Source organism: Choloepus didactylus, chromosome 17, assembly GCF_015220235.1.
Source record: "Choloepus didactylus isolate mChoDid1 chromosome 17, mChoDid1.pri, whole genome shotgun sequence".
Lineage (NCBI taxonomy): Eukaryota > Metazoa > Chordata > Mammalia > Pilosa > Megalonychidae > Choloepus > Choloepus didactylus.
In genome coordinates this window covers 54,327,001-54,346,332 of record NC_051323.1, presented here as the reverse complement: position 1 = coordinate 54,346,332, position 19,332 = coordinate 54,327,001, and the positions used below count along the sequence as shown (strand labels likewise).

The 19,332-nt window shown below is 36.9% G+C and overlaps 1 protein-coding gene across 12 annotated transcripts in view; it reads left to right on the top strand.

Moving 5' to 3' along the window:
* RMDN2 (regulator of microtubule dynamics 2) overlaps positions 1 to 19,332 on the top strand; it is an 85,697-nt gene that overhangs the window by 26,406 nt on the left and 39,959 nt on the right. For all 12 annotated transcript variants that reach the window (XR_005212371.1, XM_037807022.1, XM_037807021.1 and 9 more), the window contains 2 exons: positions 1,136 to 1,238; positions 6,019 to 6,079. Coding sequence is in view for 11 of the 12 variants with exons in the window: in XM_037807022.1 (XP_037662950.1) it covers positions 1,136 to 1,238; positions 6,019 to 6,079 (164 nt within the window). In the remaining variant the exon portion in view is untranslated. The remainder of the gene's footprint in view (positions 1 to 1,135; positions 1,239 to 6,018; positions 6,080 to 19,332) is intronic.

The window sequence follows — 19,332 nt, the reverse complement described above, 5'->3', positions numbered from 1 at the left end:
TTCTTTCTGACTTCTGAAATCACCAGTTCTGGCTTTAAAGATGTCCAGCTGATTGGATGAGGAGACTCTCTGTATTACTGAGGGCAATCTCCCTTATTGATTATAGATGCAATCAGCCATAGATGCAGTCAACTGACTTTTAATGCAAATCCATCCACAAAATACCTTCACAGTGACCATCAGGCTAGTGCTTGCTCGATCAAACAACTGGACACCACAGCATAGCCAAGTTTGTTACTGCCAGAAGTGGGCTCGTCTGCCTGATGTGCACGGAAGCCAATACTGAGTCACAAGGATTTCTAGAAGAGAAACAGTTTATTGCATAGTCGACAAGGAGGCCAGACGGAAAGCCTCAGTTTAGTCTCTCCAAACAAAATGGAGCCTGGGGTCTTATATTGTCTGGGGAATTGGGCTAAAAGGGGTGGATAAGGATGGGGGGAGATGCTGTGGACTAATCTAGTTGGGGGAAGGCAGGCTAAAGGGAATGGTTTAGCAGAGCATGCTCCATTGCAAATCATACTTGGTCTTAAAATGTAAGCTTAGCATGCTCAGTGGCTAGAAATGGTCAGAGCTGGCCTTAGCAGATGCTGCAAAGGAAAGGAAACAGTAACTTTTCTTGCAATGAAGCAAGCTTCTTCTGAATAAACATGAGAAGGAGGGAGCTCAAAAAAAAGAAATGGAAACTTTTTCAAACCAATAAGGGAGGGGCTATTTCAGTGGTTGCTAATTGGCGGTTTCAAGTTGACACATGAAAGTAACCACCACACTCACTGAGGTATCATAGCAATATTTAGAAAGGAAAATAAGAAGAGGTTACTACAGCTCCAAGACAAGAATGGTGTAGTAGAGAATTTGTAGATTCTGACACCTATCAATTTCCCCTTTTACACAAGTGGAGATAGTGTCTGGATAAAATAATTGGTTTTAAGATCGAAGTGTAACACCGTATTAGGTCACATTTCTTAATTATAAATATTTGAATTTAAAATGTTATATGTATATATGTTATGCATAGATTCATCTATAAATACCCATTGATCTCCATAATTTTAAAAAATTTCACTGGAAAACATTCATAGTGTGGTCAAGTTAATAAGATAAACTATTGTTGTACAATACTTTCTTTTCTTTTCAGTTTAGAGATGAAATAGAGTTTATTTGGCGGTTTGCTCGTGCTCATGGAGACATGTATGAGCTATCTACAAATACACAGGAAAAGAAACATTATGCTAATCTTGGTAAGTATTTTTTAAAGATTGATTATCCTTGAGTGGTGATGAACCACTAAACTTGGATTAAAGCTAAATCTATTTTAATATATGCTGGTACAAAAAAAAATACATACAGCCTCAGGACAGAAAGAGTTTTTTTAGGACTAAATTATATGTTCTTTAAAAAACAATTGAGTGAGACAGCTTCCAGGAAGATGGTGGAATAAGGAGAGGCAGAACTCACTCTCCACCAAAAACACTTGGAGAACAGACAGAAACTGTCCAAAACAGCAGTTCTGGGGCTTGGGAGACCAGGGAAGGACCATTACAAGAAATGCATATTATAAAACCACAGTGGTCAAAACAGCATAGTATTGGCATGAAGATAGACATATTCATCAATGGAATCAAATTGAGAGTTCATAAATAGACACTCAGATCTATGGTCAATTGATTTTTTGACAGGGCTCCCAAGTCTACTCAATAGGGACAGACCAGTCTCTTCAATAAATGGTGCTAGGAGAATGGGATACCCATATGCAAAAGAATGAAAGAAGACCCCTACCTCACTCCCTATACAAACATTAATCCAAAATGGATCAAAGATCTAAATATAAGTGAGAGTACCATAACACACTAAGAAGAAAATGTGGGGAAACATCTTCAAGATCTAGTGATAGGCAGTAGTTTCCTAGACCTTATATTCAAAGTGCAAGCAATGAAAGACAAAATAGATAAATGGGACCTCCTCAAAACTGAATACTTCTGTGCTTCAAGGGACTTTGTCAAGAGGGTGAAAGGCAGCTGACTCAACTGGAGAAAATATTTGGAACAACATATTTGATAAGGGTTTGATATCCAGAATATACAAAGAAATCCTACAACTCAATAATAAAAAGACAAACAATCCAATTTAAAAATGGGCAAAAGATAAGAATAGACATTTTCCAAAGAGAAAATGCAAATGGCTAGAAAGCACATGAAAAGATGTTCATTTTCACTAGCTATTAGGGAAATGCAAATCAAAACCACAATGAGAATATTTCACGTCTTCTAGAATGGCCACTGTCAAACAAAAAGGAAACTACAATGTTGGAGAGGATGTGGAGAAACTGGAACACTTACTCACTGTTGGTGGGAATGTAAATGTTACAACTGCTGTGGAATACGGTTTGGTGGTTCCTCAGAAAGCTAAGTATAGAGATGTCCTATGATCTGGCAATCCCTTTATTTGGAATATAACCAGAAGTACTGAAAGCAGGGACACAAATTAACATTTGCACACCAATGTTCATAGTGGCATTATTCATAATTGCTAAAAGATGGAAGCAACCCAAATGCCCATCAAGCAATGCATGGATGAACAAAATGTGGTATATGCATACAATGGAATATTATTCAGTAGTAAAAAGTAATGAAGTCCTGAAGCATGCGACAACATGAACGAACCTTGGGGGCATTAAGTTGAGTGAAATAAGTCAGACACAAAAAATATTGTATGACCTTGGTAATATGAACTAATTATAATATATAAACTCACAGACATAGAATCTAGAATATAGGTTACCAGGTGTTCTAGTTTGCTAATGCTGCCAGAATGCAAAACACCAGAGATGGGATTGGCTTTTTTAAAGTGGGTTTATTTGGTTACACAGTTACAGTCTTAAGGCCGTAAAGTGTCCAAGGTAACACACCAGCAATCAGGTACCTTCACTGGAGGATGGCTAATGGTATCTGGAAAACCTCTGTTAGCTGGGAAGGCATGTGGCTGGCGTCTGCTCCAAAGTTCTGGTTTCAAAATGGCTTTGTCCCAGGACGTTCCTCTCTAGGCTGCAGTTCCTCAAAAATGTCACTCTTAGTTGCTCTTGGGGCATTTTTCCTCTCTTAGCGTCTCCAGAACAAAAGTCTGCTTTCAATGGCCGTCTTCAAACTGTCCCTCATCTGCAGCTCCTCTCTCAGTTCCTGTGCGTTCTTCAAAGTGTCCCTCTTGGCTGAAGCTCCTCTTCAAAATGTCACTCTCAGCTGCACTGAGTTCCTTCTGTTTGTCAGCTCATTTATATGGCTTAATTTAGACCCACCCTGAATGGGTGGAGTAGTACCTCCATGGGAATTATCCAATCAGAGTTATCACCCACAGTTGGATGGGGCACATTTCCATGGAAACAACCTAATCCAAATGTTCCAGCTTAATCCCCCCTAAAATGTGTAACCCACAAGATTGCATCAAAGAATATGGCTTTTTCTGGGGGACATAATACATTCAAACCAGCACACCAGGAGATAGAATGAGGAGAGAAAATGGGGTGCACTTGTTTACGATGTGCAGAATTTTTAACTAGGTTGGATTTAAATGTTTGGAAATGGATAGAAGTGATGGTAGCACGTTAGTGTGAGTTTAATTAACAGTGCTGAGTTTGTGTGAATGTGGCTGATAGGGAAAGTTTAAAGTCATATATGTCACCAGAAGGAAAGCTGGAGGTTAAGACATAGGACTGTATAACACAGTAAATCTTGTGGTGGACGATGACTGTGATTAACAGTACAAATACAAAAAAATTTCTAACATGAACTAGAACAAATCTATGAAACTATTACAAGGAGTTAATAATAGAGCAGTATATGGGGAAAAATGCACCTATTGCAAATTATGGACTATAGTTAACAGTAACAGGTTAATATTCTTTCATCAGCACTTACAAATGTACCACACCAATGCTAGAGGTCAATGACAGGGCGAGGCATAAGGGGTATGGGACGTTGTGCCAGTTTGTATATGTATGTTGTGTGCCCCATAAAAAGCCATACTCTTTAATGCAATCTTGTAGGGGCAGAGGTATTAGTGTTGATTAGGTTGGAACCTTCTGATTGTTTCTATGGAGATGTGACCCACCCAACTGTGAGTGACACCTTTGGTTAGGGTGTGACCTCTGATTAAATATTTCTGTGGAGGTGTGGCCCCACCCATTCAGCGTGGGCCTTGATTAGTTCACTGGAGTCTTATAAAGCGGCTCACAAACAAAAGAACCTCAGAGCTGCAACTTAGAGAGATGGCCGTTGAAAGCAGACTTTTGCTCCAGAGAAGCTAAGAGAGGAGAAAATGTCCCAAGAGCCACATATTGAAGAATGCACAGGAGCTGAAAGCGAAGCTGGAACACAATCTGGGATCAGCAGATGCCAGCCATGTTTTCGGTTTTCTCTTTTTTTTTTTTTGAGTAATGAAAATGTTCTAAAATTGATTGTAGTGATGAATGCACAACTATGTGATGATACTGTGAGCCATTGATTGTATCCTTTGATGGATTGTACACTGTGTGAATATATCTCAATAAAACTGCATTAAAAAATTGAGCAATTACAATAGGCAACTGAAAAAACTAAAATTTCAGCTTTTAAAATTTCTTTTATCATACCATGTATTCCACATAAAATAAGAATCTTATGTTTAAAGGAACATTATTATAAGTTTCATCATTAAGTGATTGATATGAATGCCTCAAATAGATCACAAAATACAATTCTGTAAGAGAAATAGCCTTCCTTTCAGGCTATGGCTGTATGATTGAGGCTGTGAAACCAGTCTGTATACTACTGAGCTTCCTTTATATTCTCAAGGAAGGAATCTCTTCTATCTTAGGCTTGTGATTGTTAGCTAAAAGCTATTGTTCATTTGACAATGTAGCTAAAATGTTACTTTGGTTTTTGATGTTTGCACATTAAAGAATATTTATGTTTTTTAATCATTCATTTAAAAATTACTGACTCCTGTAATATGTCCCCAGTATATTAGGTATCGTTAAAGTGCTTTACTTTTGACATTTTCTAGTTTATGTAGATTCTACACATAGTAGTTTCCTTCATATAGACCTATATAGTGCCACCTTAACAAATTAACAAATAGAACAATGATTTTAGAATGAAAAATCCTTATTTGTAAAGAATATCTCAACCACTTATTTAGAGAAGCATTTTTTTCTGGTCATTGGATATTCTAGTCAAGGCAAAATGGAGCAAGGGAAAAAGGATGAAGAAATAAGATAAAATGGCCCATTTTGAGAAGGATTTTCAGAATGTGGTTCTGTTTGGTTGCAAGCATTTAGATTTTTTAAGCCATTAGACAAACTTCTACCCAAAGTAGTTATTACATTGTTAAAATTATTTTAAAACTAAGTAAAATGCTTTGGGGAAATTATTTATGTAACTGAGCATGCTCTTTATTGTGACTAATTAATTAGAAGAGAACTTCTCTGGGAAGCCTTCCCTGACTAATTCAGGTAGAGTTACTCTGCTGAGCTCTTTTTACCGTGTTATTTTTCACATGCAATTTATTTGTTATGTACCTGCTGACTACTGGATTGTGTGCCATTGGAGGTCAAGGACTGTGTCTTATTTGACTATTTTCACAGAGGGTCACACAATATGGTACTTATAGTAGGTACTCAATAAATGTTGGTTGAACTGATTGCAAAATAATTTTGATTACCCTTTCAAATGATGGCTGAATGACTTTTTTTTTTTTTTTTTTTTTTTTTTTTTTGTACTTGGTTACATCATTTAGTCCAATTGTTCTCTAACTGGAATCCAGTGGAATCACTGGAGGCTTATTATATGACACAGATTTCTGGGTCCCAATCCCTGATCAAGTAGACCTGCTGTGTGGCTGAAAATTTGCTTTTCTAACACGTGCCCAGGTGACACTGATGCTCTTGGTCCTCGGACCATACTCTGAGGACCACTGACTTAATCCACGCCACCACCACCATTACCAATGCACATAAAGGTACTAAGTATAGATACCTTTATTTTTCAGGGAAAACATTAGGGGAAAGAGCTATTAATAGAGCACCTATGAATGGATATTGTCATCTGTGGTAAGTATATATGATTTGTGCAGTATTTTACAAATTTAATATTATTTATGCATTACAATAGATTTTTAAAATATTATTGACCCTTTTATCCTGTCAGTCACATTCATTGAAAAATCTGTTTAGGGGATAGCACAGTAATTGTTCTTGTTCTGTCACAGTCTCATGTATTTTTCATTATGCATGTTGTAAATATATTTTAGCTAAACTTCCATTGAAGATTTCACAAGTGAATCTACCAAGTCAAATGGTTTTGAACACGGTTCATCTTAATGAAATCTAGTTTAATATAACATTTGGTTTGAAAACATACTAAAACGATGCCATGTCTCTAAATGAAAGGTAGACAGAATCTTTCCAAGAATAAAATATCTTAAAATATGCCATGTGTTTAGGGTATTTAAATAGACAATGTTTGTTCATTAAAAATTTCAAAGCTGTTTTCTTATTTTAGGCTAAATATCATTTTAGTAATATTGGTATATATTCCAATTATTTAAGTCTTTTAATTTCATATAGCAGTGTTTTGTTTTGGGAGTACAAGTTGAACTTTTTTTGTTAAATTTATTCCTAAGTATTTTATTCTTTTTTTGTTCTTTTGTGAATGGAACTATATTAATGATTGAATTTTCAGATTGTTTGCTGCTAATATATAGAAGTAGAATTCATTTTATTACATGTATATTGATTTTTTTATCCTGTGACATTGCTAAACACATTTATTACTTTTAGTAGTTTTTGTGTATGTGTGAATTCCTTAGGATATTCTAAATATATAACAATGTCATTTGAGAATAGAGATTGTTTTACATCTTCCTTGCCAATCTGGGTAGCTTTTATTTCTTTTTCTTGCCTGATTGCACTGACTAGAACCTCTAGAATAATGTTGAGTGGAAGTAATGAAAGCAAACATCCTTGCCTTGTTCCTGATCTTAGGGAGAAAGCATTCAGTCTTTCAACATTAAGTATAATATCAGCCAAAAGTTATTTGTAGATGCCCTTGATCGGTTGTGGAAGTTTCCTTCTATTCCTACTTTGCTGAGAGTTTTTATTATGAATGGGTGTTGAATTTTGTCAAATTCTTTTTTTTCACCTATTGAGATGATTATTAGGTTTTTACCCTTTATTCTATTTATAAATATAGTATATTACATTAATTAAATTTTGGATGCTAAGCTAACCTGGCATTCCCAGGATAAATCTGACTTGGTCATTGTGCTTGGTTTGAATCTATTATGTCCCACACAAAAGCCATGTTCTTTAATGCAATCTTGTGGGGGCAGACTTATTAGTCTTATGATTAGGGTGGGATGTTTGATTAGGTTGTTTCCATGAAGATGTGAGACTGCAGGTGAGACTCTTTGATTAGACCATTTTCATGGACGTGTGACCCCACCTATCAAGTGATTAGTTCACTGGAGTACTTTAAGAGAGCCCTCAGAGAGGAGAAGCTCAGAGAATCTGAGAGAGACATTTTGGAGAGAAGCTAAGATATGTAATCCAGAGTTTGCCCTGGGAGAACAAGCAAAGATGCATGGGAGCTAAGAGATGAAGCCCAGAGTTTGCCTTGGAGAAGCTGAGAGAGGACTCCCAGACACAGAGAGAAATGTTCCAGGAGAACCAGGCAGAGAGCTGAGAGAAGCTAAGAGAGACAGAAGCCCAGAGACATGTTGGAGAAAGCCATTTTGAAAAACAACCCAGGAGCAAAGGACCAGCAGACACCAGCTATGTGCCTTCCCAACTGACATAAGATGTTCCAGATGCCATTGGCCTTTCTTCAGTGAAGGTATCCTCTTGTCGATGCCTTAGTTTGGACACTTTTATGGAAATTTGTGAACTAATAAGTCCCCTTCTTAAAAGCCAATGCTTAGGCCTCTTATAATTGTGCCTAAGAGTCTCCCCTTGAGTGCCTCTTTGTTGCTCAGATGTGGCCCTCTCTCTCTAGCTAAGCCAACTTGGCAGGTGAAATCACTGCCCTCCCCCCTACATGGGATCTGACACCCAGAGGTGTAAATCTCCCTGGCAACATGGAATATGACTTCTGGAGAGGACTCTAGACCTGGCATCATGGGATGGAGAACATCTTTTTGACCAAAAGGGGGATGTGAAAGGAAACAAAATAAAGTTTCAGTGGCTGAGAGGTTCCAAAAGGAGCTGAGAGGTCACTCTGGTGGGCACTCTTACACACAATATAGATAACTCTTTTTAGGTTTTAATGAATTGGACTAGCTAGTAGTAAATACTTGAAACTATCAAACTACAACCCAGTAGTCTTGAATCTTGAAGATGATTGTATAACAATGGAGCTTACAAGGGGAGACAGTGTGATTGTGAAAACTCTGTGGATCGCACTCCCTTTATCCAGTGTATGGATGGATGAGTAGAACGGAGGAAAGAAAAAATAAAGGAAAAATAGGGCGGGGGGGGGCACAATTTAGGTGTTCTGTTTTTACTCTTAACTGTTTATTCTTACTTTCTCTTTTTTCTGGTACAAGGAAAATGTTTTAAAAAAATAGTTCGGGGTGATGAGTGAACAACTATATGATGGCAATGTGATCAATGGATTATATACTTTGGATGATTGTATGGTATATGAATAAATCTTAAAAAAAGAAAGCCAATGCATTTCTGGTATTTTGCATAATGGCAGCTTTAGCAAACCAGAACAGTCATAGTATGTAATTCTTTGTATGTATTTCTGGATTTTGTTGGCTGATATTTTGATAAAGATTTTTATGTCTGTATTCATGAGGAATACTGGCCTATAGTTTTCTTTTCTTCTGATGTCTTTGTCTAGCTTTGGTAACCAAATGAGTTGGGAAGTGAAGCCTCTTGCTCTGTTTTCCAAAAGAGTTTGTGAATGATTGATGTCATTTCTTCTTTAAATGTTGAGTAGAATTTGCCAGTTAAGCCTTCTGGGCCTGGGCTTTTCTTTTGGGGAAGTTTAAAAATAACTATAAATTACTATTCAATTTCTTTGTTTATTATAGGTATATTCAAATTTTCTTTTTCTTCTTGAATCAATTTTGGTAATTTGTGGTTAGTTAGGCTGAAGGTCTCTCAATTTTGTTGTTCTTTTCAAAAAATCAATTTTGATTTCATCAATTTTCTTTATTGTTTTCTGTCTTCTATTTCATTGATTTCTGTTCTAACTTTATTTCCTTATATTTGCTTTCAGTTCAGTTTGCTCTGTTTCTAGTTTCTTAATGTGGAGGCTTAGGTTATTGATTTGAGGTCTTCTTTTCTAATATAGGCATTTACATCTATTAATTTCTTTGTAAGCATGGATTTAATTACTTCCATGAATTTTGATATACTGTATTTTCATTTTCATTTAGCTTAAAATATTTTCTGATTTCCCTTTTGATTTTTTATTTTATCAGTGGATTATTTAGAGGCATGTTGATTAATTTCCCAATATCTATGAATTTCCCAAATTTCTTTCTGTTGTTAGTTTTTAATATAATTCCATGGCAGTCAGAAAACACACTTTGTTTGATTTGAATCCTTTTAAAAATATTTTAGAGAAGTTGTGGGTTTATACAGGATTCCAATATACCACCCTATTATTCACACCCTGCATTGGAGTGATACACTTGTTACAATTAATCAAAGCACATTTTCATAATTGTATTATTTACTATAGCCATGATTTTTGAATGTATTCAGCCTAGTATATGGTCTCTCCTGGGGTATGTTTTGTGTGCACTTGAGAAAAATATCAAGTTGGTTGATTGTGTTGTTCAAATCTTCTATATTCTTGCAGATTTTCTGTCTTGGAGCTCTTTCCATTATTGACAATAGGGTTTTGAAGTCTTCAAGTCTTGTTATTGAATCATCTATTTCTCCTTCAAGTCTGTCAGTTGTTATTTCATGTATTTTAGGGTTCTATGTTTAGGTGCACATATGATTATAATTGTTATATCTTCCTCATGAGTTAAATATCTTTTCATTATAAAGTGTTCCTCTTTTTCTCTAGTAACATGTTTTATATTAAGGTATATTTTGTCTGAAATTAGTATAGCCACTCCAGCTGTCTTATTTTTACTGTTTGCATTGTATACCTTTTTCCATTCTTTTAGTTTCAGCTTATTTGTGTTTTTGAATCTAAAGTATGTCTCTTGAAGACAGCATATAGTTGGATGTTATTTTTATTAATCCAAACTGATGATCTGTGCCCTTTTTTGGCAGTATTTAACCCACTCACATTTAATGTTATTGTTGATATAGTAGGATTTACATATGCCATTTTTCTATATATTTTCTATGTGTCTCATGTTTTTTATGCTCCTTTCTTTCTCCTTTGCTATATTATATTAAATGCATAATTTATGGTATACTATTTTCATTCCTTTTGTTAATTTTGAATTATATTTTTTGAGATTTTTTTAGTGACTTTTCTAAAGACCCAATATGCATCTTAACTTATCACAGAGCATATGGTAAAATATAGAAATTCTGCTCCAACATAGCTCTATCTACTTCCCACTCCTTGGTGCTATTGTTGTCATATATATTATGTCTATATAGGATATAAACCCAACAAAACTGTCATAATTATTGCTTTATACAATCTTATGTCTTCTAAAGCAGTGTCATAATTATTGCTTTATAGACTCTTATGTCTTCTAAAAAAGTTAGAGGGAAAAGAACATACAGCAGAGTCATATTTACCATTACTGGTACTCTTCATTCCTATGAATTCTTCAATCCTATGGATTCAAATACCATAGTGTCATTTCCTTGCTCCATTATAGCTCCATTTTCTCTCCCTCCTTGTGCTATCTCTATATGTTATCAGCCCAAGAACACAATTGTATAATTATTGTTTTATGCCATTGTCTTTTTAAAATTTTTTTTTATTTATTGAGATTGTTCACATATCATACAATTATCCAAATATCCAAAGTGTACAATCAGTTGCCCTGGTACCATCATAAAGCAGTGCATCCATCACCGCAATTAATTTTTTTTTTCAATTTTTGGGACATTTTCATTACTCCGGAAAAGAAATACAGACAAAAAAAAGGAAACTCAAATACTCCCGTACCCCTAACTACCCCCCCTCCATTGTTGACTCATAGTATTGGTATGGTACATTTGTTACTGTTGATGAAAGAAAGTTTAAATACTACTAACTGTGGTTAGTTTGCAATAGGTATATTTTTTCCCTATATTCCTCTCTATTATTTTTTTTAAGTTTCAGAATAGTATTTAATTCTCAGATATTTATAGTCATCTTATTTGATATCACAAAATAGTGCCCGTGTTATAAATTTTACAGATGAGGATATTGTTGCACTATTCTCACCATACATACGTTGCAGAATAAATCTGAATACAGATCAATTCTTCCCCTTCTTCCTCCTTTGTATTTTTACAAACATGCCTACACAAAACCCTTGCTGCTGAAATTATTTTTATCTGAACCAAGGAACTAAATGCATTGAGATAATTTTGTTTTGTTTATAGGAATTCTCACTGTAAACTGTACAAGCTTAGGGATCAGAAAGTAAATAGATTTTTTTTTGCCAAACCCTCTATCTGAACTCAGAAGCTAAAATGGTTCAGTAATTTCCATTAACTATGCAATAAATAGCAAATCTTGGGTACACAATTAATGTTCTTTTGTTTCAGTGTATGAAATAGAAGTTAATAATTGCCACTTAAATTTAGTGGTTCAATGACTACAATAACAGATGTCTCTCCATATATAAATAGACATTTTCACCACCACTGCTCCCTATTTGCCTTTGCTCTGTATATCCCATGCCTACGTCCAGACAATGGCATCTAATCTACACCAACCAATAAAACATAATTGAGAATACACATTTTTCAATGCTCTCAAAAAGTATTAGAGTATTCCTTTGGATTTTCAAAAGAAGTATATATTTTCAGACTTAAATTGAATAGTTTTTAATTATTCTTAGTCTAATTCCTGTTTTATCAATTAGGAAACTAAGAGTCATCTTACAGGTTAAGTGAGATGACCACATTTACAATCAGCAAGTCAGAAAAGTGAGGCAAGTATCTTCATCTTCTGACTTCTAGTGTTTCAGAAAGAATGCCATAGCATCAACCTGAGTTATCCATTTGAAATAGAGTGAAAGAAATGGTAGCATGGAATAGGATGTATGTTTTCTCCTTCATAATATCACCATTCTGCAATGTCTGTTTATTCATCTCCGAAATATGTAATTAAAAATAATTTAATATAGCATTGTGTCTTATGATGACTATGATGTTAATAAAGCCAAACTTATATTCAATGGTCACTATATGGCTTAAAAAATGCATCTTCATCTAATATAATGGAACCTTTCTCTATATGTCTCTCTCCTTTCTTTGTTTCTCTGTCAGTAGGGCTTCCTTTAGTAACTCAAGTAGGTCAGGTCTTTTATTAGCAAAATCTCTCAGCATTTGTTTGTCTGAAAATTTTAAGCTCTCCCTCAAATTTGAAGGATAGCTTTGCTGGATAAAGAATTCTTGGTTGGCAATTTTTCTCTCTCAGAATTTTAAATATGTCGTGCCACTGCCTTCTCGCCTCCATGGTGGCCGCTGAGTAGTCACTACTTAGTCTTATGTTGTTTCCTTTGTATGTGGTGAATTGCTTTTCTCTTGCTGCTTTCAGAACTTGCTCCTTCTCTTCAGTATTTGACAGTCTGATCAGAATATGTCTTGGAGTGGGTTTATTTGGATTTATTCTATTTGGAGTTTGCTGGGCATTTATGCTTTGGGTATTTATGTTGTGTAGAAGGTTTGGGAAATTTTCCTCAACAATTTCTTTGAATTCTCTTTCTAGACCTTTACCCTTCTCTTTCCCTTCTGGGATACCAATGAGCCGTATATTTGGATGTTTTATTTTATCTATCATATCCCTGAGGTCCATTTTGATTTTTTCAGTTTTTGTCTCCATTCTTTCTTTTGTTCTTTCATTTTCCATTTTGTCATACTCCAGGTCGCTGAATCATTGTTCAGCTTCCTCTAGTCTTGTACTATGAGTATCCAGAATCTTTTTAATTTGGTCAACAGTTTCTTTTATTTCCATAAGATCATCTATTTTTTTATTTACTCTTGCCATTTCTTCTTTTGCTCTTCTAGTCTCTTCTTCATGTCCTTTATATCCTGTGCCATGCTCTTCTTCATGTCCTTTATATCCTGTGCCATAGTCTTGTTGTTTGTCTTTAGTTCTTTGATTAATTGCTCCAAGTACTGGGTCACCTCTGATCTTTTGATTTGGGTGTTTGGGTTTGTGTTATCTCTATCGTCTGGTTTTCTCATATGCTTTAAAATTTTCTGTTGTTTTTGGCCTCTTGGCATTTGCTTAACTTGATAGGGTTCTTTTAGGATATGTATGCTAATTCAAAGTCTTCTATCTAATTTGTCAGACCTACAGTTTGGTGGCGTACACTTTCTCTAACTAACCAGCAGGTGGCATCTGTGAGCCACCTATTCCCCTCAAGCCAGTTCTCCCCAACTTTGTCTTTGTGGTGTGTGGGGGTCTGATTCTTGTGGGGTCCAGTTGGTGCACCAAGTTTTGCATGTGTAGTTGGTGCTGTCTGCCCTGAATGTGGGGTGTATGTCTGAGCAGTTAGGGAGTGAGGGCAGCTTTAACAATCAAAGCTCTCAGGTGTTCCTGGAGATTTAAGGCTGTTTCGAGGGTTTAACCTTTCATTTCAGTTTCGCCACAGATTTTCTCTGCCACTGACCCACAAGTCCTTGGTATTGACATATGGTCACTGGGATTTCCAAGTGGGTCCCTCTTCCAAGCCGTGCCCCTCTAGGGCCTCTGCTGAGGGAAGGTTGCACTACGTCACAAGTGCGTGCTGACCTTCAAGGGAAGTTCTGAGCCGCTGGCTGTGTAGGGGCGTTCCCAGCCTGCTGAAAGGATGGCTGAATGGGGCATGTTATTTTCCCCCTTTTCACACTGCTCTGCCTTTCTAGCTCCAGGACAATTAGCTACGGGTGTGCTAAAGGCTATTGTCCATGCCCAATATTGTGGCATGTGCGTGCATTGCTGGAAACACTTACCATTGCACTGGGTTTTTTGGCACAGCTCTGGACTGTGGTGCCAGTGCCAGGCAGGAGTGTTCCCAGCCCACCGGGAAGATGGCTGTAAGGGGTGTGGTTTTTTTCCCCTTTTGGCTAACCTCTGCTTTCCTAGCTCTAAGACAATAAGCAGTGGGTGCACAAAAGGCTATCATCCATGCCAGGTATTGAGGTGTACTCAGAGGTTGTAGAGACCCCGTTCCTGCCACGCTTCCCTGTGCGGTTCTCGCTGCTGTATCCACAGCCACTTTTGGGTTTTTAAGAAAGAGCTAGTCCAACTCCAGACTCCAACCCATGGCTTCTCCACACTGCAGTGTGGCTGCCGGTTATTTGGCAGGCTTACTCGCTCGTTTCAGAATGCAGACTCCCAGTTTCACCAAGTGCACAGTCCCTGTGGATTTAGCAGTCCTTGTCCAGCTGGTGCATCACTGGAACTGGTGTTCTGGGTCACTTTCTGGCTTTTATCTAGTATTTTTCACAGAGGTGTTTTTTTGTCATGTCTCTCCTAACCGCCTTCTTCTGGAAGTGTCCACCATTGTCTTTTTAATTAATTAACAAAAGAGAAAAAATTATGCTCTCCCTTACAATTATCTATGCAGTTATCTTTACTGTTGCTCCGTATTTCTTCATATAGAGGTTCCATTTGGGGTCACTTCCTCTCAATCTGAAGAACTTCCATTAGTATTTCTTGTCAGGTATATCTTCTAGCAACAAATTCTCTCACTCTTTGTTTACCAAGGCTTGTCCCATTCCCCTTCATTTTTGAAGGATAGTTTTTCTATATATAGAATTTCTTGTTTGACAGTTTTTTCTTTCAGCATTTGGAATATGTCATCCCACTGCCTTCTGGCCTCCATAGTTCTGAATGAGATGTCACCTGTTGATCTTACTGTAGTTCCCTTATACGTGATGAGTCATTTTTCCCTTGCTTCCAGTTGTCTTTGTATTTCAACATTTTTACTTCTGGGTATGGATATCCTTGCTTTTATCCTACCGGGAGTCTGTTGAGCTTCTTGTATGTGATAACTGATGTTATTTTATCAAATTGGAGAAGTTTCAGCCATTTTCTCCTTGAATATTTTTTTCTGCTTCTTTACTTATAGTGCTTCCATTACACATATATAATGATGTATTTAATGATGTCCCACATTTCTCTGAATCTCTGTTCGTTTATCTTTATTCTTTTTACTCTGTGTTTTCCAGATTGTACATTGTATTTTGGTCTATCTTCAGCTTCACTGATTCTTTCTTCTGCCAGCGCAGGTCTGTTCTAGAGCCCCTTTCTCGAAATTTTCTTTTCATATATTGTACTTCTCAACCTCAGAATTTCCGTTCGGTTCTTTTTTATATAATTTCAATTTTTTTATTTATATTCTCTATTTGATGAGTCATTGCCACATTACTTTCCTTTAATTCTTTAAACATGATTTTCTTTAGTTCTTTGAACATATTTATAATAGCTTCTTTGAAGTCTGTGTTTGGGTCACACTTTTTCTTCTTTGTATATATAATTTTTGTTGAAAACTGCATTTTAGATAACATTGTATAGCAACTGTGGATTCTGATTATGCCCCCTCTGCCATGTCAAGGAGTGGTTATTGTTGCTGCTTTTTGTTTGTTTGTTTGTTTGTTTGTTTTAGTGACTTGCCTGACCTAATTCTGTGGAGTCCATTTCCCCCACACACTCTATGTGACCTTTGATATCTTTTGAATTTTTTATTGTTTTTATTTTTAAGCCTGGACTTCTAAGGTCACTTCTGGGTCAGCATAGCTTTACAGTGAGCCAATAATTGGTCAGAATTTGTGCTTAAATACCATGTACCAAAAAGGCTTCTACCCTTTGTTGATGGATCTGTGTGTAGCATAGGGAATGCATTCAAATTTGGGGCAGTTTAGAAGTCTGACCTGACTTTTACTTTATGCATTCACAAAGATTCGAGTTTAGTCCAAGATAAGTAGCTTGCTAGAGACCTCTCCAGTTTCTCTTGAGTGTTCATGTAGCCTGGTGCACCCTCCGGGGCTTCCAGACCACCAGGGTTAGGTATGCTGTTATCAAGGCCCACTTTCGGCTGTCTCATTCCCTACATCCTCCTGTTAAATTTCTGTCTGGTCTGCCAGCCCGTTGCTTGCCCTAACCATTATCTAGACCACAGACTAGCAGTAAGTCTAGCCTTCCCTGATATTTTCGCAATTGAGATCACTTGTTTTTGATAATGCATTTGGACATGGGATTTTCTGCCTGCTGCTCCACCAAATAAAGTCTGCCTCCTCTGGCAACAGACTGTTTATCATTTAGAACTGCACCATGTAGCTAGGGGCATGGAATGGGAGCAGCATCAGGCTAAAACACCACAGACTCCCATGGTCTTACCAAGCAACAGTAGATTTTCTTGAATGAACACTTCTCAATTTGTTGTATTCTTTTGGTCAATTCCCTGAGTCTTTGAATGGTTGCTTTTGACAGTTTTGTCCAGTTTAATCACTGAATTTTGGGAGAAGATTTTCTGAGCTCATTACTCAGCCATTCCAAACACTAAACATATATTTACACATTTATCTCATTTACATGTTTCAAATATTTTTAAACATTTATGAAATGAGATATAATAATCTTTAAACTTATGAAAACCACCACAAAATCAAGAAATAAATCTATTTGAGAGAATAAGAGTAAAAATGTTAAAATAAGCAGAAATAGGAATCCAAGGATAATAAAAAAATTGAATTATTTACACTACCTTTTTAAAGTAAATTGCTACAGAATATTTTGAAGTTCTCTTCAAATTTTGTGTAAGTAATTCATTTTCTTGGTTGCCATTCTCATTTTTGCAACACTGAAAAAGAGGAAAATCTGACCAGGTTAGTTAGTTGCCTTATCAGTACTGACTTCAGGGAGGTAAGGAATCTGGAACAAAAACGTAGGGCAAAAGTGGTAGCCCCAGAGAGGAAGTGACCATTACAAATTAAGCTCAAATGGAAGAGTTTGGGGATGGGACCGAGCATGCATTACAGAAGAAGTTCTCATCCAAAGATGATCAGTAAAATGACCAAGCCTCGGGAAACAGACCTGGCAAGATTAAATCAAGAAAGCAGCTCCCAGCATCCTATTGAGATGCCAGGTAACCCAAAAGACTCCAACAGGAGCCTCCCCGTAAGTTATATCCAGGAATTATCATTTAGTTCAAATCTCTCATTTTCTGGTTAGGGCACTTCAGGCCATTTTTTAATGCCATGATGAGTCAAGGTATATATATTCCACAGGGCAAAGAAAAGTCGTTCACAATAGAAGAAAGCTCAGAAAAAGGGAAATTAGGGAAATTAGTTGAATGGATAAAGCTGAATATCCCTGGGGCAAAAAATTGATCTTGTGTATGCTGTGTTGTGAACTCTTTGTATGGTTAAAATTATTTTAAAAAATACAAATAAATATATTGTTTTTAATTCTTATACTTCTCATTACTTGTAGTTGCATTTTTACATTTTTTAGTTTCATTTAGCCCCTCCACCCCCCCCAACAACAGAGTTACCTTAGGAGCTTGGAAGATAATTATTTATGATTATACATTATTTATAATCCTTCCCCCAGCCTTAGGTTTCCAGAAATTCACTCCTTTTTTGAGGTTCCTTATTCCTCTAGGTGGCACTGTTAAGCAGTCTCCCTCATAACCGCTCCCTTTTCTCAGGTCCACATTTGTCCCACAGGAAACTCATTTTTGCTCCACCGAACACTGAACTCAGACCATTCTCCCAAAGCATACCTGTTTCTTTACTCTGCCACCAGCAGGGGAAGCTCCAGTCAAAAAATCTCATCTCAAAACCTCCTAGGCAGGAATTAGGTCAAATTTTCTATGTCCCTCAGCTTCAAGGAGCTCGTGCCAAAATATGAATAATTCTTCTGAAGCTGCCATCTCTTGGCATGAGAGGAGATGCAAGCTGAGCCCCTGCCTCTCCCATGAGAAGGTGAGGGGTGCAACCCACCACACCCTGACAGTTCTGCCTGCAGAAATCCTCCTTCCCTGTCTCTCTGTCCTTCCACAGAGTTATTGGCCTTGAGATGGGTGTGGGGCTAAGGCAGGCAGAATCTTTCAATCAGTTTTTTTTAACATGTCATGCATGAGTGGTAGAGCATCTTGCTTTGGGAATTGGAGAATCTAATACATAAAGTACTGCTTTGTGCCTTTGATGCCTCTGCCAGATCCCAGGAGGAAGGTAAGGGTGCAGTTAACATCCGGTCCACATCTTTTAGACCACTCCTTCAGGCTATAAAGTCTCAGCTGCTGTTTTTTAGCCAACTTCATCTATGTCGACTAATTTACATTATACGTACTAATAAATTAACGTACATATGCGTTCAGGTACTTCTACTCTGCCACTTCTAGTCTTCACTGTAAGTGAATTTGTACTGATCGGCCATGCTCTCTCGTGATCTCCTCGCAACTGGAGGGGTTTGAGAGCAGCTTGGTCAGACGAAGATGCAGAGAGAACACCCGAGGGCTGCTCTGAGCGCCTCCTCTTTCTCCCGGGCTGCTCCCCCTCCTCTGTCCTCTTCCTTCTCCCACATGTGTGTCTGCACCCACAAAGAATCACGTTAGAAATGGACATTTGATGTCAATGCTCAGTGTGAGGACTTGTACCAGTGTGAGTTTCCACATTCTCATGGGGAAACAGTGTTGAGTCTTCTCCAAGAGCTTCACCAGGACCTCCACATGCGTCTTGTAGGCAGAGATTATGCTTAACTCTTCCTTAGTGGGTTGCCCAGTCTGCCTTCCAGTAATCTGGCTACTTCTCCTTTGTTCACCCTTTCTCACCTTTTGTTCTGAAATAATTGCTTTGTTTATAATCGTGAAATTCTTAACACACAAGATTAAATCTTAACACACACAGAATAATGGTCCAATTTTGTTGCACATGACTTCTTGATCAGTATTGGTTTTTAATTTTAAAAATATTAAAATTAAGCAGTTGACAAAAATCAAATAAATCTGAGTTTCAATTATATCTTAATTCTTAGAATATATTATATAACATCTACTGAATGCAAATGTTCTCTTTCAGTTAAGTAGTAGCAGTCAGGTCTGGGGTGATGAAAAAAAGAGATCTAAATTTTGACTTAAGAAATATCATGTGTAATTTAGGTTAACTGTTTCTGTAACTAATTGTAATAAAATGTTGAGAAAAGATCTTACTCTGCTGGAATCTTTTTC